Genomic DNA, 21802 nt, shown 5'->3' on the forward strand with positions numbered 1-21802 from the left:
GATGCTCACATAAGGTTTCTCATTGGGGCATAAAGCTTAACTAGATTTGTCATGTGGGTAATTATCTGTAACAAAAGGTATCGACAGATGTTTGGTATGTTGTCATTTTCTAAATTTGGAGGGAACATAACCTTTGGATACATGGTGCTACCTTAGTCCCTCGCAGATGATTTGTCACGTTCTTCGATATGATTTTTTTGTTGTTCTTAGTAGTTTGGAGCTTCCATAGAGCGGATTCATGTAGATGCTTTTCCTCTGGATCTGTTTTCAAACTTAATTTTGGAGGTCATAACTCTTGTTGATGTGTTTTTGTTTACGTTTGACTTAACCTAAAACATTTCTTGCAATTTAGTGCATTTGAGAAAGAAAAAAAAGTACATAAACTTTTTTTTTTATCAAAGTTTATCCACATCACACGTGATTGTATGACAAGAAGATTCAAACATTAGAGTACGCTGTAAAAAAATTAAGAACTATCTTACTACTAAAATAATATTAATGATTTATTATACAGATAGAGAAGTGGCGTGCTCAGTTTGTGCCACGTGGAGTGTCGAGTGGACTAGTGGGACCCGTTCTTCCCCATGCTTACGTGTTTGATTAAATCTCCAAATTTCCTGGGAAACTTGTAAGGATGACCTAAAAATTGGGCCCAAAATGTCAAATGACCCATTTTTAAAAATATAATGTCAATTAACTATCTGCTGACATCATCGTCATACCAAATTACATAAATCGCCCTTACACTGGCCTCACGAGGTAAATCTCGCTCTCGTCTGATTAAACGTTCTCGCTCTCGCTTTCGCTCTCACTTGAAATTCCCTAGTTTAATGTGATTGCTCGTCAATATACTGTTGATTTGACAAAATGTCACGACGGAAGCCTCAAATCAAATCAATAATACCTAGACACAATACAATGGTGATTTCTTTAAACTTTAAACTCCATTTTAAAGGTGATTACTTCTCTGATTTTCGACGGTGTTTTGTTGAACGGAGATTTTTTGAACAGGGATTTCCAAGACGAGGCTTTCTCAGAAAGAAACAGCTTTTTCAGAAAGGTGAATTATTTTGAATCTATTTGATTATTTTTTGTGTTATTTCTGGAAAGGTAACATTACGAAATTTTGTATTGGGAGAGAGTAAGAAAGAGGAAGAGTAAAAGAGAGAGCGAGATTATGAGAGAGAGTAAGATTTTGAGAGAGAGCGAGAGTAAGAGAGTGAGATTTTAAGCGAGAGCAAGATTGAGAGAGCGAGAGCGAGATTTTGAGAGAGAGCGAGAGTACACTTCAATTACCTGTACAGCTTAATAACAAATGTTCTCTTGCTTTGTAGGATGACAGAAAAGTGTCTATTTATTCGATTTGGAGGTGATTAGGATGAGAATGAAAGTTCGTATATTGGGGGACAGTTGAAAGGAATCATTGTGCCCCCTACAGTGAATTATGAAGAACTTAAATCTCGCATTTACAGAGCTACAAAAGTCAGTCCTTCAGAGTTTGATCTTATCCTGAAAGTTAAATATAATCTTGAATTTGAAGCCCTTCCACAATGCATAATGGATGATGATGATGTTCACTTCCTTCTTTTGCGATAAGAGCTTAGTAGACTTCAGATAGCTGTAAAGTTGAAGTCTAAACAGGACGAAAGGGTTAGAATGGGGTTTGGAAATGTGAGTTATGATGATACAGTTGTGGACAGACAATACGAGGAATCATATCAGTTTCGTCGAGAAGAGGATGATATTCCATTGTTTACCAACACTGATATTTCATTGTCTACCAGCACTGTACCATCAACATTCGATTATATGGATTGTGGTCCTTCAGTGGATGTGGATGTGAATGAGCAACCAGTAGGATTGAATGAAATGAATCGTGGTCATGGAGATGTGCATCGTTCTATAACAGCTTCAATGGTTCCACCATCTATGTCTTCAAGTCATAGGACAGAGTTGATTATGCCTGGCACCTCTTCATCTAGGACAGAAATCTCTTTCAACGGGGAATTCACAAAGTTTGTTGAAGTTGGTCAACTATTTTTGAGCAAAAAGGACTTGAAAATGAGATTATCTATTATGTCCATCAACATAAATTTTGAATTTAAGGTCAAGAAATCAACCAAATCTCTGTTCACTGTCAAATTCATTGGGGAGACATGTAAGTGGAGCCTTCGTGTAGTCAAAATGGAAGGGTCTGATATATTTAAGATCACAAAGTATTGCAGTTCGCACACATGTTCCATAGGAATTTTGAATCACAACCATAGACAAGCAATTGCTACGGTTGTTGGTCAACTCATCAAAGATAAATTCACAGGCATAAGACGTATTTATAAACCTTGTCACATCGTTGAGGATATGAGGAGAGATTATGGCGTGAACATAAGTTATGATAAAGTGTGGCGTGCAAGAGAAGCCTCATATGATCTCACTAGAGGTACTCTAGAATACTCATACTCCATACTACATGCTTATGGAGAAGCGCTAAAAATAGAGAATCCGGGTACAGTCTTTGAGATCGAACTTGAAGATGAGATGCATTTCAAGTATATGTTTATGGCATTAGGGCATTGTATTAGAGGTTTTGCAAGCTGTCGGCCTTGTATTATTGTTGATGGGTCGCACTTGAAGGCAAATACAAAGGCACCATATTGGTTGCGGTTTCTTTGGACGGGAACAATCAATTATATCCACTAGCATATGCAATAGTGGACAATGAAACCGATCGATCATGGAAATGGTTTATGTCAAACTTAAAATGCAGTATCGGATAACCCGATAATTTGGTGTTTGTGTCTGATCGGATGGTATCTATCGCCAATGCTTTTTGTGCATTTTTTCCCACAGCATTTCATGGATTGTGCACATGGCATATATAACAAAATCTGGTTACAAACTTTAAGATAGCACGGTTGTTGAGATATTTAGAGATGCAGCAAGGCCATTTCGCATGATAGAGTTCAGCCAAAATGGGACGAACTCCGCAATTTTAGAGACGGTGTTGTCACAAAATATTTGGAAGACATCGGTCTTCAAAGGTGGGCACGGGTTTACTAAATATAACGAAGATATGATAACATGACATCCAACAGTGCAGAGTGTTTCAATTTCTTAACTAAAGAGTATCGACTAATGCCCATAATATGCTTGATTGAACATGTTAGAGGAATGCTCCAATCAAGGTTCTACGAACAGAGGAATTACTGGGCATCTCGAACGACATTGCACTCTGACTACTGTGAAACTCGATTGGCAAGTGAAGCCGATAAGGGCAGACGATATCGAGTGGAGCCTATTGATTGTTATCGAGTACACATGCGAGATAATTGATTGGATGGTATTGTCAATCTTCACACGAAGGAATGCACGTGTAAGGAATTCGACTCACTTGGTATCCTGTGTTCCCATGCAATTGTTGCTGCCAAGGAAAGAAATATACCCATCCACAGTCTTTGCAGCCAATTTTATACAATGGACTCTCTAATGACTGCATACGCGGAGTCTATAAATCCACTTGGCCACATATCTGAATGGAAAAGACCTTCTAGATACGTAGAAAAGATTATCCTTCCTCTGAAGTTTGTGCCATAAGTTGGGTGACGGAGAGTGAGAAGAATATCATCCAGAGGAGAATTTCGCAGACAAATGAAATGTGGTCGGTGTGGGAATTGTGGACATAACCGCCAAATTGTACTGAACTGCTTACAACCGTGCGACGTGCCGAAAATGCCAGAGACCGAGACACAAACACCCCTCATCCAGTTTAGTTATAAATACCATTGATCATTTTTTCATACGTCATACTTATAACATACTTCATACTTTTTCATACCTGTAACATACTTCATACTTTTTCATACTTCATACTTGTAACACTTCATACTTCATACTTTCATCTTGTAAACAAAAAACAATAACAAGCTGGAGTATTTATATAATAGCAATATTCATACTCTCTCAATCTTCATACTCTCTCCATCTTCATACTCTCTCAGTCTTCATATTTGTAACAAAAATGGATAACTTCATACTCTCTCAATCTTCATACTTGTAACAAGAAACAATAACTTCATACTCTCTCAATCTTTATACTTGTAACAAAAGTGGATAACAAATACTCTCTCAATCTTTATACTTGTAACAAAAAACAATAACTTCATACTCTTTCAATATTCATACTTGTAACAAAAATGGATAACAAATACTCTCTCAATCTCGCTCTCTCTCACAATCTCGCTCTCTCGCTTAATTACTACTTACGTGGAGCGCGCTAAACGATCGTGTACTTCAGGCTTTATCGCTTAGTAAAGGTACACGATCGTACACTAATAACTCAATGATCGTTTGGATTTGTCTAGACAATCGTATAGTAAAGCTAAATGATCGTTTAACTCTGGGAGGCTGGTAAACTAAACGATCATACACTAATAACTAAATGATCTTACATTAATAACTAAATGATCGTTTGGATTTGTCTAGACGATCGTATAGTAAAGCTAAACGATCATTTAACTCTAGGAGCGTTGGTAAACTAAACGATCGTTTGGATTTGTCTAGACGATCGTGTAGTAAGCTAAATGATCGTACACTGATAACTAAACAATCGTTTGGATTTCTCACAATCTCACTCTCTGAACATCTCACTCTCTTTCACAATCTCGCTCTCTCTGAACATCTCGCTCTTTCAATCTCGTTCTCTCTCACAATCTCGTTCTCTCAATCTTTGAACTTTGAACCTTGAACCATATAATGTTCTAAGCTCAATTATGCATGTTCGGATAAAATTATGATATTGAACTTTGAACTTTGAACTTACATAAAAAATACATGTTCAATTAAACAATGAAAAGAGCAGTAGCTCTATTATACATAAAAAATGCATGTTCTGATAAAATTCTGATATTGAACTTTGAACTTTGAACTTTCATAGGAAAAATATATGTTCAATTATACAATGTTTTTATATACATAAAAAATAAATGAATTTTTTTACATACATAAAAAATAAATGAATGTTTTTACATACATAAAAAATACAATAAAAAATACATGTTCTATACATATAAAAAATGTGGAGTGTTTGCCCATAGTTGACATGTTAATTGCATCCTATATTCACTCATCTTCTCCTGAGTGATTACGGATGGATCAGCACCAGTCACCAGATGTTCTAGTAGTTTGATTGCAAATATGCCACAATCAAGCGACCCGTGTTGTATGTCGACGTTCATAGGTCATGAGATTTTCCAACGGACTGTGGATAGGTCCGGCTTCGATCAATCCACGTCACAGTAGTGAAGTAAGGATGATATTGTGACCGTCAATGGCTCTAGCCAATTCACCAGCTTTATCATTGGTGTGTATGACAGAAGTGAATTGAACACGAATATGTGGTCTCTGTTAATGTCCATTGCAAGTACCATCCAGTGGTCACTGATATTCATCGCCATATAAACGAAATCCACATATGCCCATTTGACATCGAATTTACTGGTGACGTAGTCCTTATATATGTCTTCATCTTCCCATGCTAGGGCAACCTCCATAAGTGACTTATTCTTTATTCGTTTAAATACCCCGCCACGAGCATTAAGGTGACTCTGTCAAATAAAATGAGAAGTTAAGTAAAGAATTAAAGACCAGGAAACTTAACGAAATGAGAAGTTAAAAAACGAAATATCAAAATTTACTGTTACATCAATTGGCAAGATGGTGAACTTGTGTATACACATGTTGGACCGGGTATAAAATTTATCTTTCATAAAATAAAATAAAGTATTTATGGTCTGCACGAAAAATTAATATGTCAGTAAAAGTACAAGATGCCAGCATGTAAAGACGTAAAGATTAGGACATTTACATCGCACTCGACCAACGAATTCGGGGTAATCAATTCCTTGAAGAATTTCCTGACGAATGGTTTAAAGAAGTTCTCTTGAACCTCGTTGTCTGTATTGTTGTTCGAGATCCAGCCCATCATTTCTGTCAGGATATTGTGTGGAACATCATGTGCTACGTTATATGTGACGATCGATCTGTATATTGACGTAGCTACACCTGAGAGAGGATGTTTAACCACATTTTTCTTCTTTACTTGGGCTGGGGGTGTATATTTATCAATAGGTTTTCTCTTACGACTAATTCTTCGAGATTCCTACATAAACAGATAACAAAACGTTACTCATCAAGAAATATAAAAATATAAACAAAGATTACTGATCAATAAATTACTCACTAGTGGAACTCTTTATGTGGTCATAACAATCCCAGAAGTGTCGGCCTTTGTATGTCAGACATGTCAGCCTCTGTATGTGGCATGGTGAGTAAGGCAGACATGTCAGGCTCTGTTTGTGGGACGTCGGCCTGTATAGGTTCAACGTCAATTAGTGATGTCGTGGCAGTGGTGGTATCGGGCTGTACAAGGGGGGGTGAGAGTAGGTGAAGTGGTGGTATCGGGCTGTAGAGGGGGGATGTGGATGGGAGTGTCAGAGGCAGTCGCAGTCGTATCGGGATCCCGAGATGGGATGTTGACCTGGTCGTCTCCTCATTCACCGTGGAACCCTTCAATTAGTAAAGTAAAATGGTGAGTTCATGAACATGTAAAAACTAAACACATAAAGACATAAAATGATGCAAACCTTGTACATAGACTGCAACAATGACAGGATGACTGATAATTGCCCTTTCATGTCAGTCATGTTTTCCTCCATACTGGATACACGACTATCTAAACCCAATATACAGCCATCCAACCTCGATAGTGAGTTGTCAATAGACCGCGGGTACGAATAAATAGACTCGTCGGGATTGGCTCCCTCTCTGCGAAGGGCAGCACACTCAGGACACTTCTCATCCACTTGTCGCTCTGTACTGAAGTCCACAAGATAGACATCAACTTGGTTCAACTCATCCTCCTCACGTACATCCCCCATCATATCATGGAACATATCATCACTAGGTGTGTATGTCCCTCATTCCACCCTTCCATATTCAGCATCCTCGTGCTCAGAATGCTTGGGTTCATCCCCTCCCTCCACCCTGACAACCTCATCATTGTCATCTCCACGATGATCATCACTGCCACTTTCACTTTCACGACTACCCCCTTCACTCGTTGACCTATTGCCACTTTCAGAACTATCATCATCCGCACCTAGATCAAATATAGGTCGTCGTTCCACTGGGTATCCCGAAACTCCCTTTCAGCATCTGACATGACAGTGCCTTCTTTAACCTTTATCTACATTAACAACCCAGTAAACTGGTTAGTGTCAATTTAACAACCAGATAAACATATTATACATAAAGTAAACGTACATTGTTAGACTCGAATATCTCTCACTCAAGTACTTTGAAGAACACTGAGTGGGAGCATGGCCATCGTAATATATGGGGCAAAACCACCTTGCTCCTTTGCGCCGCAATGTTCCCAGCTATCGATGAAGCTAGGATCTCGTACGTCCATACCTAAATAAATTTTGAAATATATTAAGAACAATAGTAATGTTAGATCAAACAACATGATTATTATGTTAATCAAATTTACCTGAAACGCTTGTGGAAATCCACGTAAGGAGTACTTCACAACGTAGTTTTTATTTGTTAGACTGCTCTTATCCTTCAACGCAGTCTTTAGGGCATCCAATGTCCTCTCCCAAATAATGGTACCCCAATTAAAACTATTGTAGTACTCCAAGTTTTGAACGTCCTTGAAACCTTTGAGGTCGATTGCATTTTCCTGTTTGTTTTTCCCTATCATTGCGACCTCAGTATAGTAAACTAGGTTGATCTTCACAGCATCATCATCATTTTCAAACTCTAAGTCCTTGTATTTTTCTTCAAGTTGACGGAGGTGTAAAGTGTTCTTCTTCACTCGATTACCAAAATACTTGATAGCAAGTTCATATGAGGACTGCTGGTTCTGATCAACTCGTGTTGGGGATTGTCACAAACCAGTCATCACTAAAAAGTCATCCTTAAAAAAAGTGACAACCTTCCCACTGACAGAGAATGACATTGAGTCTGATTTTGTCCTCTTCACTTCTCTAAGCAACATGTGATGGACAATTGGGCTGTTAAACACCATGTCAATGTCTACAAATCGCCCAAAAATCGTTCTCTTAAATATGCCCAACTACGTTGGCGGAAGCTTCTCCTTGACAATCTGGTTTGCATTAGCAATGTGGGCCAAGCTGGTCACTTGACTGGGAAATCGGTCGCTTCAGCTATTCTGAAACATGTAGTCATCTTAAATCACTCCTGCATGAAATAAAAATTCAATCAGTAAACTCCTTCAAAAAAAAAAATGTAAAACAACATTCTATTTAATTCTCGCTGGCATCGCTTTCGTTGGTATCGCTCTCTCTGGTATCACTCTTGCTGGTGTCGCTCTCTCTGGTATCGCTCTCACTTATCTCCCTCACATTCTCTCTTTTTACTCGTCTTCAACCACATAACACATCGAAAATCAGAAAAAAAAACAATAGGTTCACTTATCTCGCTCACATTCACTCTCTCCGGTGTCGCTCTACCGATTTCACTCTCACTTATCTCGCTCACATACTCTTTCTACTCGTCTTCAACTACAGAACACATCGAAAACAAAAAAAAACAAACAAAAAAAACCATATGAGTGTATTTCTAAACCCAGAATGACCCACAAAGCCCCATTACCGATCAGTGTAAGACATTTTCAGGCACATATTGAAAGATTTACTAATTAGATTTGATTTGTCGGCGACAGTAGAATCGTTGCCGGAAATAGTTTTTTCGTTTATGAGCGATACGAAACCGTTAGCCTTAGAAAATTTGAATGAAGAATAGTTTAGTTTTAGTGAGTTTTCAGTAAAAAGGTAAGAAAACGAAGAAGTGAAAACAATTTACGTAATTTGATATGACGATGATGTCAGCAGAGGGTTAATTAACATTATTTTTTAAAAATAGGTCATTTGCCCAATTTTTGGGCATCCGTACAATTTCCCGAATTTCCTTCCCTTCGCCGAGCCACCATCACCGATCTCATAACTCCGCCCGCCCTTTCAACTTCAAACCCCAATTTCTCCCATTTTTCAAATGCTTCTTCCTCTTCCCATCACATTCTTCTCTTCTTCTCTCTTCTTCTGAACATCCACTCCCATTTTCCCCTATTCCTTCGCATTCCCACTTTCTTTTGAACTTCAGTGACCACTCCAAATTAGGGTTGCTTTTCTTCCCTTCTACCCACATTTCGTCTTTTAGCTCTTGCTGTTTCAGTGTTTCCCCATGGAATTTTTGTAAGCAATGGCTGCCTCTTGCAGACTCGAGTGGTTTCGTTTGCCTGCCCATGGGGGGCCGGAGCTGAGGCGGAGGAGATGGAGGAGGATTTTGTTTGGGATTAATCGAGTTGGGTTTACTCCTATTAGTTGCTGCTGCTCTGATTCTATGGTTCCGATACGCAGAGCTACTGGGTCTGGGAAGAGCGTTGAGAAGCAAGAAGATTGGTGTTTCGATCCCAAAAAACCCCCTCGTAGACTCCGTGTCCACGCCACTCCCGCAATGCCCTTTGCCTCTCCTCAGTAAGTTGAAGTTTTGTACTGTATGCCACTACTTTTATAATCAATCGTTGTTGCTTTCTTCTACCCTTTTTTGCGCGATGCAATTGGATTAATCAGGTGGAGATTTTAACTCCTTTCACCGGTAAGGAGTGATTACTTCTTACTTCTAGCTAGGCATAACTTTGAATGACGCTTGGACCGCATGTTGTGGAACGTGGGAATAATAGTTCAAGTTAATGATCAGTATTTACGCAAGTTATATATTGCTTTGGAATGTGTATTCTCACGGGGTTGCTTGATCTTCTTGGTTCTCTGCAGATCTCGGTTTATTTCCAAACCAGAAAAATTTTATCCTCGCTGCACCCCAAGGGGCTCTGGTCCACAGTCACGTGATACTCCGCCAAAAAGAGGTAATCCAAATTGCTTTATGGGAATTTCATAGCTAGCCCAGGTAGTCTAAAGGAATATTTGTGTAGCATTATTGCATTAGATAAAATTTCTGTTTTTAATGTTTGAATAATTATCTTAACTGAATATTAGTCACAACTGACGAAAATATCCGCCTTGTCTGTAGACACTGGTATTGCAAATGAGAAGGACTGGGGGATCAACTTGTTGAATGAAAATGTTAGCGAGTCGGGAACGAATGAAGATGGCAGTACTTGGTATCGTGAAAGTGGGGAGGACCTTGGTGATAATGGATACAGATGTAGATGGACCAGAATGGGTGGTCAATCACATGATGGTTACTCCGAATGGAAAGAAACGGTATTAATTTTGTATTTTTCCGTGTAATTGGCTTTGTTGTTGATCCAGAGTGAAGTGAACTTAAGCATGTTGTAAATTAACTCTCTTAATAGGGAATCTCTGTGACAATCCATGGTTGTGGCCTTGGCCAATCTACATTGGAAAAAGAAACTCATGATTGTCACCCCTGTGCAAATACTTTTGTGTAAGCAAGTTAGAGTTCTTGTTCTCACTGGAATAGTTTTTTCCATCGTGACTATAGTTTGAATTGAATTTCCATTATGGAACGTGTATGTATGTCTTAATTCTCATCTTTATTATCCTGATTTATCATCTTCTTAGTCCATATTGGTGCTACACTATTTCCCATAGAATTGTAGTTTCCCCACCAAAGAAAAATTTGGTGAGCAACTGTTAAATGGACTCTCAATCAATTCAACTTGGGGCATTGGTCACGAGTACAACTCTCTGGATAATATTTGAATTGTATGTTTCTTTTAAATACAGATAAGTCTCCACTAGGTTTTTCAGTTTAAAATAAAACAACAGTTACCTCTGAGCCAGTTGGGCAAATTCATCCATTTTCTGGTTAGTGCGTAGTCATTAGTGATTAACTTCTGAATGGTATTTTATGTAATGTAAAAATTGCGCTTAAAATCAAGCATCATAAAATGTTGTTGCCACTTTGACATTGTTTTTATAACTTCATGAAGTATCATCCCAGGTGACTGCATTTAATGGATTTATTGATCTCATTGACAGTGGTGGGAGAAAAGTGACTGGACTGGATACAAAGAGCTTGGTAATTTTCATCTTTTCTCTTATTGCTTGGGTATTTACAGAACCTAACTCTTTGGAGAGAATGGAAGACAATCAAACTTACCTTATCCTATAGATAACTTTTCTCTATAGTGATCTTGTTGCTTGGACATATACAGAATCTAGTTCTTCGAAGAGAGCAGATGTGAATGTAGCTTCCCTTACCCCTACATTCTCTTCTGATCTCTTCAAAGAGCTAGATTTTGTAAACATCCAAGCAATAAGATCACTGTAGATATTGATTCGACTGTCAAGAACTGATGGTTAATGTAGCTTTTAAAGTTAAATTTGTGAAAACTGATTATTATTCACCTTATTTGTGGTTGGTATCAATACTGGAATCACAAAATGCCTTTTCCCCTGTTTTTCAACTGTGATGAGAAATTCACTAGATACATATCTCTAAGAAGCACAAACATTTTAGTCTAGCTATCATGCTCATGTCTGACACGTGTTGGACACTTGGACACTCAAACACTTGTTGGACACGTATCTGACACTTGTTAGTGCAATAGCTTTATTAGACACTAGTTGAACATAGTCGAGTTAGGTTCAACATTTGTTAACATGCTTCAAACATATGTTAAGCTAATTAGACACAAATATGGAAAAAATAATGAATTTTGAGAGCGAAATACATCAAAGTAATTTTTGAATCATATAAATGCATAAACTCATCGACTTAAATTTTTTTTTTTGTATAAAAATGATATATATTTTAGAAAATGTATGTTTTAATAAACTTGTCTTTACCGTTTCATTGTCTTAGATTTTTATAAAATGGCCAGTTGTTTCGTATCCATGCTTTTAAGCCTGCCTTCATCAACCGTTGTCTCTTCTATAACACCATCTATCTTGCTCTTAATGATTTCTTTTTGTTAGTCCTGACTGAATTTTGCATCCCCTGATAGGAGTGGAAAAATCGGGTAAAAATGTCGAAGGTGATTCATGGTGGGAAACATGGCAAGAAGTTCTTCATCAAGATGAATGGAGGTTTTTTTACTATTATAGTACACTGGCTCAGTGATGTAGAGGAGATCACTTCTTACCAAGTATAAATACTGTGCAATTCTGATGGTGCAGTAATCTTGCAAGGATTGAAAGGAGTGCACAGAAACAAGCAAAATCTGGCACTGAAAATGCTGGATGGCATGAGAAATGGTGAGATCATATTCAATGCAATTGAAATTATGGGATAGATTTGTAGTACAGAAAATTCTTAATTTGTTCAAGTGATACAGGTGGGAGAAATACGACGCCAAAGGATGGACTGAGAAAGGAGCACATAAATACGGTAGATTGAATGAACAGTCATGGTGGGAGAAGTGGGGAGAGCATTATGATGGAAGAGGATCTGTTCTTAAATGGTTCTCTACTCCTTGATTTCACATTCTTTGCAACATATTCCATGCATCATTTATGGATAATACAATACATAATCTCATTGATTGTGAGATATCTGGATAACGTTATACTATATACTTTGTTTATATCAGTCAGATATATTTCTTTTCATTGATCAGAACACTTGGTGGTTGCACAGTGGTCATGTTTGGTGTTAATTTTGTGTCACTGAAAAGCTTTCGTATATTGATAATAACTAAAGCTTCGTTTGGTAACCATTTCTTTTTTTGTTTTTTATTTTTGAAAATTAAGCCTATTTCCTCCCAATTGTTTATAATGATTTATATCTTTCTTAAGTACAATTGTTGAATTCTTAGCTAAATTCCAAAAACAAAAATAAGTTTTTAAAAGCTACTTTTTTTAGTTTTCAAAATTTAGCTTGGTTTTTTAAACCATTGGTAAAAAGTAGATAACAAAGGAAGAAGTAGTGTCTATAGGCTTAATTTTCAAAACAAAAAACCAAAAATCAAATGGTTACCAAACGAGGCCTAAAAATATTTGGATCAACTTCATTCTTATGCTGTTATATGGAGTACTTAAGCTACTTTCTTTTTTCTGTTTCAAATTTTGAATGGTAAAAGCTTCTTCAAATAGCTCTGGGATGCTAACAGTAGATCTCTTTTTGTGCCTACTTATCAGGACGGATAAGTGGGCTGAAACTGAATTGGGTACAAAATGGGGAGACAAGTGGGAAGAGAAGTTCTTTTCTGGAATTGGTTCTCGGCAAGGGGAGACATGGCATGTATCTCCTAGTGGTGAACGTAAGTCTACTCTAGCATCATATTCAATTCATCTAAATCAGGTGGATTTGAATTTTTAATAGTTAAAATTGGTTAATTGATCTAGTTCAAATGAAAGCATCGGAAACCATTTATTTGCGGGTTGGTTGCTATTGATTTCATTTTTACACTATTTAACATGAACCCGTCGTTCTGTTCAAACTATAATACATTTTAAATTTCTCTTCATATTACAATTCAACGCAAGTGTTAAGTATATATTCAAGTCTCGATGTTTTCTTTTTTATATAAATTTTGAGAGAATTACCCTAACTTCATTTTCATATTACTTTTATAAGTAACATGGCACGCTCCTTTTACTTTTTCTTAATTGTAATTACATCAGTACAATAACTTTTCTTTTGAAGAACATTAGTACAATAATGATTTATTTTTAAATTGCAACTTATCTTTGTTCTTTTGAGAATATCCTTTTTTTTCAAGAGGAAAATTATGTATTATATGAAATCATTTATATCACGACTTAGTTGATTGACTTAAGCCACCAGCAAAATAAATAGATTGGGAATTTTTTTATAACTTAATTCGAAGGTATCTATAAATCTTGTTCTATTTAATATATGAATAGTTTAGGTTTATTTACTTATTTTTCCGGAAGTAGTGCCCACCACCTAGGATGTATTGAGACTCGCATAGTGTTTCATTTCAAGTAAAGGCATGCTGTTGATGGACTGGTAGTTTGATTGGTGCGATTCTTTATAATTTATGCAAATATATGTTTGAGACACTTGAAGAGGATATTTGGGTTAGATTTAAGAATTTTAGAGTTCAGAAGTTTGATCCTATATTCAGATTGTTATAGTAATGTGTTAGCTTAAGTTTATCTAGCTTATCTTGTTTAGTTTTAGGTTTGTGATTGATGAGCATTAGAAACTTTAATTTACTCAACTTTGAGTTTGGTTTACGTTTACCAGTGATTCATGCTTGGGGTTTCAAGAGCCTGAGTATGTGTTGTCGGTAAGTTTAGCAAACTCATAGTACCAGACAACTGAACCTACATACTAATTACTAAATATACGCCTGGCGTTACCAGTCCCAAGTTTTAGAATCTCGAGCCACTAAGAAATTAAACAGAGAAGGACAAAGAAACGTGTAAGTTTTATGTGATAAGGAAAACTGAAGTTTTCCAAGTTAAAACCCTAGGGACTGATGTGACTTTTTCGAGCATCTACAGAAGATGCTTGAGATGAAAGCTTTTCTTGTTTGAAAGACACCATGTATTTTTCTGGATTATTCTCTATATATCGGTGGCGGAAAGTGGCATGCCCTCAAAGATATATAATTTATTCGCTTAAAGTTGAATATATATTTTTTTTACGAGAAGCTTAAAGCTGAATATTGCAATGAGAATATATGTTAACGTTTTTATGACAATCAGTAGTTACAAGTTCCATAAATGGTTAGAGAGTAATGAAATCAAGCTGTCATGTTTATGATTAGTTTTCATAGTTTCTTCAAAGAATGCCATTCTTTTTGTGTAGTAAATGATTGTTATCTTTATCTAATTTCAATCAATTAAGCATGTGGGGCAGCCAACCGCCTTGGTCTCTTTTGTTGGCTACACTATGACTAAATCCTTCTTTGTGAAGCAAAATTTGTGCTAAATCTTGCGTTGTGTTTTGCATTTTCTGTTGGTTATGAGAGAAGTGGAACTAACTGCCTTCCCGTCACATGTACAAGGTTGGTCAAGAACGTGGGGCGAAGAACACTTTGGAAATGGGTAAGGTTCAAGCTAATTAATGGCATTATGGATTTTGCAGTTAACATACTAAATATTATCATCATTTCGATTGTGATGGCACTCTCGAGTAACTTTTTATATGGATAAATTACATCTAAGTTCATCTGCATTTCTTAGTATTGAAATTATATTTTAGCCTTAAGGGCGTTTTTGTCTTTTATCAGTCTAGGGTTTCTCATTGTTTGGTTATTTATACCTGTATTGTGTATTGTGTATCTGAATTAAAAATAAAAACTCTTATCGTGGTTTTTTCTCCCTGGTCTAGGGTTTTCCACGTAACTCTGTTGTTTTTTCTTTTTCCCCTAACTTTTCAAGATGGTATCAGAGCATGGTGATGAGAACATTACTAGAATAGCAGAGATTTAGTCATCGACTCTAGTAGGGGATGGAACTCCAAGAGAAAACTCTAACAGTGCTAAAATTAGGGCTACCGTCGATCAATACCTACGGTCATTACTTGGACCGATTCATATTCAACCAACCCTAATCGATCCAGCTGTTACTACCGTCGTTGTCGTCGGAGGACCCCCGCCGCTGTCGACGACGACTTCAACCACACTGCCGCTGCTACCGTCGAGACTCGACCATCCACCGTCAGCCCAACCCAGATACGAGCATCCGTCGTCGACTTCCTATGTTTTCCATCCGCCGGGTTTTACAGCCACTGATTCCGCTCCAGATCCCACCGGCGGAAGTGTTTCAGGTCAGTCGTTCTCCCTTCCGGCGTTACCTAGTTCTGTCTACCCATCGAGTCTTCCTTCATCATCGAGTTTTCCAAGCCCTCTGAATGTGCCCGATATATCGATCTACCAGAACCCACAACATCATTTGAACCACCCGGTCCATCCGAACCCGGTCCAACCGAACTCGGTCCAGCCGAACCCGGTCCAACCGAACCCTTTACAACAACTTCTTATCTCCCACTATTTTTCCTCTGGTCAGCCAACTCCTCCCGTTGGTTTTCCCACACCGACAGAAACGATATCTTCAGGGGTTTATGGGCAGAAACAACCTACAACGATTTATGGTGGGACTGTTAGTATTCAACACCAAATTTCTGCACTTGGAGCAGCTGTTAGATCTTCGGCCAATCCTTCAACAGATTTTCTACCAGATTCATACCCGGGGGTTCCGTTATGTTCAGAAACTCCGGTAACTACTTACCCTACTTTACCTTTCACAAACATTATGTCTGGGTCTATAGGCAATTCTACAGGAATTTCCATTGGCGAAAAACTTAATGGACAAAATTATTTTTCTGGATCACAATCTGTGAGAATGGTTCTCGAGGGGCGGCACAAGTTCGGGTATTTAACAGGGGAAATACCCAGACCTAACCCCAGGGTTCCTCAGGAACGGATATGGAAGGGGGAGGATTCTCTCCTTTGCTCAATTTTAATAAATAGTATGGAGCCTTAGATCGGTAAGCCTCTTCTTTACTCAGCTTCTGCTCGGGATATCTGGGAAGCTGTCCAGAAACTTTACTCGAAGAGGCAGAATGCTTCACATCTTTATACCTTGAGAAAACAGGTGCATGAGTGCAAGCAAGGGACACTCGACGTAATATCCTATTTCAATAAATTATCACTGTTGTGGCAGGAGATGGATCAATGTCGGGAAATAGTTTGGAATTGCCCAGTTGACGGGGTTCAATATTCGAAGATTGAGGAGGCTGACCGTGTTTATGATTTTCTGGCTGGCTTAAACTCGAAGTTTGATGGTGTTCGGAGCCGAATTTTGGGACAAAGACCAATGTCGTCCCTGATGGAAGTTTGCTTAAAGGTCAGATTGGAAGAAGATCGAACCAGCACTATGAATGGTACAACGCCTAATACCTTGGACTCTGCTGCGTTTGGAGCCAAGTCATCGAATTCAGAAAATGACAAACAAAATGGAAAGAACCCTCCAATTTGTGAGCATTGCAAGAAACCATGGCATACGAAAGATCAATGCTGGAAATTACATGGTCGACCTCCAAATAGCAAGCGGCGTCCTCCGAACGACAAATCTAAGTCCGGTTGCGCCTTTGTTAGTGAAGCTGTTGATGGTGCCCCTCCGGGGATGAGCCAGGTGGATCCAGGTACGGTCGGAATCGGTAATATTGCACAGTCAGGTATTCCCCATTCCTTTAGTTTCTTTACTGAGGGAATGAATCCTGGATCCTTGATTCCGGAGCAACGAACCATCTAACTGGATCATCCGACCAATTCCTCTCCTATTATCCAAGTGCTGGAAATGAGAGAATAAGAATTGAAGATGGGTCATTTGCCCCCGTTGCAGGAAAGGGCCACTTATCCCCACTTCAAGGACTGATTTTGCATAATGTCTTACATGTGCCAAAAATATCATATAATTTGCTATCAATCAGTAAGTTAACCAGAGATTTGAACTGCAAAGTTGTGTTCTCACCAGATAATGTTTTGTTTCAGGACCTGAGCTCGGGGAAGATGATTGGCACTGCCCGGCACAATAGGGGGCTCTATTTTCTTTCCGACGATGCTTCGTTTAGGAGTTTATCTAGCACTTGTTTACTGTATTCTCTTACTATTTCTGAAACTGATTTCTTATTATGGAATTTTCGTCTTGGACATCCAAATTTTCATTATATGAAATATCTATTTCCTCATTTATTTCGTAATGTGAATGTGTCATCTTTGTCGTGTGATGTTTGTATCCGTGCTAAGTAGCCTAGGGCGTCTTTTACCTCACAACCCTACAAACCTTCCCGGCCCTTCCACTTGATACATAGTGACGTTTGGGGTCCTTCGAATGTCACAACGGTATCAGTAAACGGTGGTTCGTTACCTTCATCGGATGATCACACCGTCTTACATGGGTGTTTCTTCTTACAAACAAGTCTGAAGTGATGACGGTCTTTCAACAGTTTATACCTACCGTCGAAACCCAGTTCAATACCAAAATCGCCATTCTTCGAAGTGACAATGGGCGTGAATTTGTTAATCAGACCCTTCGTGAGTTCTTAAACTCGAAAGGAATTGTCCACCAAAATTCCTGTGCCTATACACCTCAGCAGAATGGGGTGGCTGAATGGAAAAATCGCCACCTCATTAAAGTAGCCCGATCCCTCATGATACCTGCATCCTTACCCTCGTATCTATGGGGGGATGTTCTTACGGCAGCTCTCTCATAAATCGGATGCCCTTCCGTGTGCTCAAATTCCAAACCCCCTTAGAATATTTTAAAGAATCCATCTCGTCCACTTGCCTTTTCCCTGATTTTCCTCTTAGAGTTTTTGGGTGCACCGTGTTCGTCCATAATCATGGTCCACACCAAAGTAAATTTGCTCTTAGGCCCAAAATGTGTCTTTGTTGGTTATCCGCTCCATCAACGGGGCTACAAGTGCTTTCAGCCTTCCTCTCGAAAGTATTTTGTCACCATGGATGTCACATTTCTGGAGGACAAGCCATTCTTTCCCGTTAGTCCTCTTCAGGAGGAGACTTCGAGTGAAGAGGTTAACACTTCCACCTACTCTGTTCCCTTAGACTTGTTTCCCGAACCTATCCCTAAAACAGAAACAAATGAACCCCACCATCATTCCTACAAAACAAGTGCCTTGGATAACCTACTATAGAAGCATCTCCGAAAGGAAATGGTTCTCGAAATTGTTTCCCTGTTGCTCCGTCGGAAGGTGTTCAAGAGTTAGAAACTAGAACCGGCTTAGGTTCAAGGTACCCCTAGTCATAATGACAATGAGTATGTTGAAGGTGATATAGGGGACTCAGGTGAAGTCAAAGATGATGACAGTGAAGTCAGGGATGATGGCAAATAATGAAGCGCCCAGTGGTGCTCAGGGGACTGAAAATGAACAACAGTTGGGTACAGATCAACAAGTTGACAAGACCAATGGAATTGAGGTTGATGCTACCTTGGATTTGCCGATAGCTCTACGAAAAGGTACTAGGTCATGCACCAAACACTCTATGACAAGCTTCTTGTCTTATAGTAACTTGTCTACGAGATTTAGAGCTTTCACTACCAGCCTGGATAATGTATAATTTTCGGGCAATGTGCACAAGGCTCTAGAAATTCCTGAATGGCGAGGTGCAATTATGGAGGAGATGCGGGCCCTTGAGACTAACAAAACATGGAATCTGGTTAGTCTTCCGAGAGGGCACAAAATTGTAGGGTGCAGGTGGGTGTTTATTGTCAAATACAAGTCAAATGGAACTCTCGACAGATATAAGGCCAGATTGGTTGTAAAAGGATTCACTCAGACGAGTGGATTACTCAGAAACCTTCTCACCTTTGGCAAAACTTAACACTATTCGTGTCCTTCTTTCTGTGGCTGTTAATCAAGACTGGCCTCTCCATCAGTTGGATGCGAAAAATGCGTTCCTGAATGGTGAACTGGAAGAAGAGGTTTATATGAACCCACCTCCAGGTTTTGAAGCCCAGTTTGGCAATCAGGTGTGCAAATTAAAAAAATCCTTGTATGGACTGAAGTAGTCCCCTAGAGCTTGGTTCGATCGATTCACCACCTTTGTTAAATCTCAGGGGTTTGTTCAAGGGCATTTAGATCACACCTCGTTCACTAAGAAGTCAGCACCAGGAAAAATAGCAGTATTGATTGTCTATGTTGATGATATTATACTATCAGGAAATGATTCAGCAGAAATTGACAGGTTAAAATGACGAATGGCAGATGAGTTTGAGATAAAAGATCTCGGTACCTTGCGATATTTTCTAGGAATGAAGGTAGCAAGATCAGTAGAAGGGATCTCAGTGTCTCAGAGTGTAGCAAGATCAATACACACTCGATTTGTTGAAAGAAATTGGAATGACAGGGTGTAAACCTGCAGATACACTTGTAGAAGCCAACCTCAATCTGATAGAGTCAGCAGATGATGTTCCTGTAAACAAAGAAAGATATCAACGGCTTGTGGGGAAACTGATATATCTGTCACATACCAGACCTGATATATCATATGCAGTTAACTTGGTCAGTCAGTTCATGCAGGCTCCATGTGAAAGACACATGGAGACAGTCACACGAATCCTGAGGTATCTGAAGTCTTCTCATGGAAAGGGCTTGGTTTTCAGAAAGCATGATAAAATGTGTATCGAGGCCTACACAGATTCTGACTGGGCCGGTTCTGTTACAGATAAGAAATCTACCTCAGGATACTGTACCTTCGTGTGGGGAAACTTAGTTACCTGGAGAAGTAAGAAGCAACGCGTCGTGGCTAGAAGCAGTGCTGAAGCCGAATATAGGGCTATGAGCTTGGGTATATGTAAAGAAATTTGGTTGAAGAAGGTTTTGGTAGATCTACATCAAGAAAATCATGACCCGATGAGACTTTACTGCGATAACAAGGCTGTCATTAATATTGCACACAATCCCGTTCAACATGACAGAACCAAACACGTTGAGATTGACCGACACTTCATCAAAGAAAAACTGGATAACGGTAGCATTTGCATTCCTTATGTTCCGTCCAGCCAACAAGTTGCGGATGTTCTCACCAAAGAGTTACCCAGACAGACTTTTGACACCTGTGTTAGCAAGTTGGGTCTCATTGACATCTACGCCCCAACTTGAGGGGGAGTGTTGAAATTATATTTTAGCCCTAAGGGCGTTTTTGTCTTTTATCAGTCTAGGGTTTCTCATTGTTTGGTTATTTAAACCTGTTCCTGTATTGTGTACTGTGTATCTGAATTAAAAATAAAAACTCTTATCGTGGTTTTTTCTCCCTGGTCTAGGGTTTTCCACGTAACTCTGGTGTTTTTTTTTCCCTAACTTTTCAAGACTTAGATTGATTAGTATGTGTTTGGAAATGCTTTTGGGATTTGGGTTTTTGAACAAGTCGAAAACAATTTTAGAATGTTGAAAAGAAAAACATTTCCAAACACACTAAAAATCTTAGGCTCTGTTTTCTCGTAATCTTTTGGTAAGTTTTTCACCTTTATTAAAAAAAACACATTAAATTTAAAAAACAAAATAGTTTTTAAAATAACTTTCTAAATTTCAAATTTTAGCTTGGTTTTTTAAAACTTTTTTAAAAAGTAGGTAATACAAAAAAAATTTGTAGGTTGAAGTAGAGTTTATAAGCTTAATTTTCAAAATAGAAAATAAAAAACAAAATAGTTGTAAAATGGGTCGTAGACTATAACCATGTGGCAATCTGCTTTAAAAGATTATTGCTTTGTTTACTTTAAAGCTGTATTACTAGCTAATAATAGTACCATTATCTGTACGCAGTAAAGTGCACAAATATGGGAAGAGTACGACAGGGGAAAGTTGGGATATTGTTGTGGATGAAGAAACATATTATGAGTAAGTTTTCTCAACTTATCCACAAACTGAAGGATCAATGACATGTTAACAACCTTGCCCTTTCATTGAAGGGCTGAACCTCACTACGGATGGGCAGATGTAGTTGGCGATTCCAGTCAATTGCTGTCAATAGAACCTCGAGAGAGGCCACCCGGTGTCTACCCGAATCTCGACTTCGGATCAACCCCCCCTGCCCCAACTGAGGAGCCTCCACAAGAATTGCCTCCTTCACAATGAAGACCTGGTGATTTCTAGGCCCTCATTTCTGGTTTAGTCGGTTAGGAATTTTTTGTTTCCAAATCCATTTATATTGGAAATATCCGATTCAGTTTATTATCGTGAAGAACTACGTTTATTCATTCTTTAATGTTATCAATTTCGTGTCCCATGTGCACGACATGCCTGAACTATTTGACTCATAACTTTTGTCATTGGATCACTCACTCCCATTTCTGACTTCTAA

At 38.5% G+C, this 21802-nt stretch overlaps 2 protein-coding genes across 5 annotated transcripts; both read left to right on the plus strand.

Moving 5' to 3' along the window:
* Window positions 1-8975: 8975 nt before the first annotated feature.
* On the plus strand, window positions 8976-21802 carry LOC120076733. Of its 4 annotated transcripts, none has more exons than XM_039030631.1 (11): window positions 8976-9554; window positions 9852-9943; window positions 10108-10301; window positions 11043-11082; window positions 12011-12092; window positions 12183-12260; window positions 12341-12466; window positions 13143-13264; window positions 14951-15023; window positions 21265-21339; window positions 21411-21802. In XM_039030631.1, exons 1-11 carry the CDS (start codon window positions 9280-9282, stop codon window positions 21574-21576), a joined length of 1323 nt encoding a protein of 440 aa, XP_038886559.1. In that variant the 5' UTR covers window positions 8976-9279; the 3' UTR covers window positions 21577-21802. The 4 variants fall into 4 exon arrangements, with proteins under 4 accessions (XP_038886559.1, XP_038886561.1, XP_038886560.1 ...); XM_039030633.1 differs by having other exon boundaries at window positions 21437-21802; XM_039030632.1 differs by having other exon boundaries at window positions 14984-15023.
* LOC120076734 (secreted RxLR effector protein 161-like) lies at window positions 17940-21258 on the plus strand. The gene has a single exon (XM_039030635.1). It carries the CDS (start codon window positions 19843-19845, stop codon window positions 20602-20604), a length of 762 nt encoding a protein of 253 aa, XP_038886563.1. The 5' UTR covers window positions 17940-19842; the 3' UTR covers window positions 20605-21258.

This window comes from Benincasa hispida, chromosome 4 (assembly GCF_009727055.1).
Source record: "Benincasa hispida cultivar B227 chromosome 4, ASM972705v1, whole genome shotgun sequence".
Taxonomy (NCBI): domain Eukaryota; kingdom Viridiplantae; phylum Streptophyta; class Magnoliopsida; order Cucurbitales; family Cucurbitaceae; genus Benincasa; species Benincasa hispida.

Bases quoted from the DNA above. Each gene is read 5' to 3' on its own strand.
- LOC120076733 (XM_039030631.1), top strand. From the start codon at position 9,280: ATGGCTGCCTCTTGCAGACTCGAGTGGTTTCGTTTGCCTGCCCATGGG. The intron at 9,555-9,851 runs GTAAGTTGAAGT...GGTTCTCTGCAG, and splicing joins ATGCCCTTTGCCTCTCCTCA to ATCTCGGTTTATTTCCAAAC. The intron at 12,467-13,142 runs GTTCTCTACTCC...CCTACTTATCAG, and splicing joins AGAGGATCTGTTCTTAAATG to GACGGATAAGTGGGCTGAAA.
- LOC120076734 (XM_039030635.1), top strand. From the start codon at position 19,843: ATGACAGGGTGTAAACCTGCAGATACACTTGTAGAAGCCAACCTCAAT.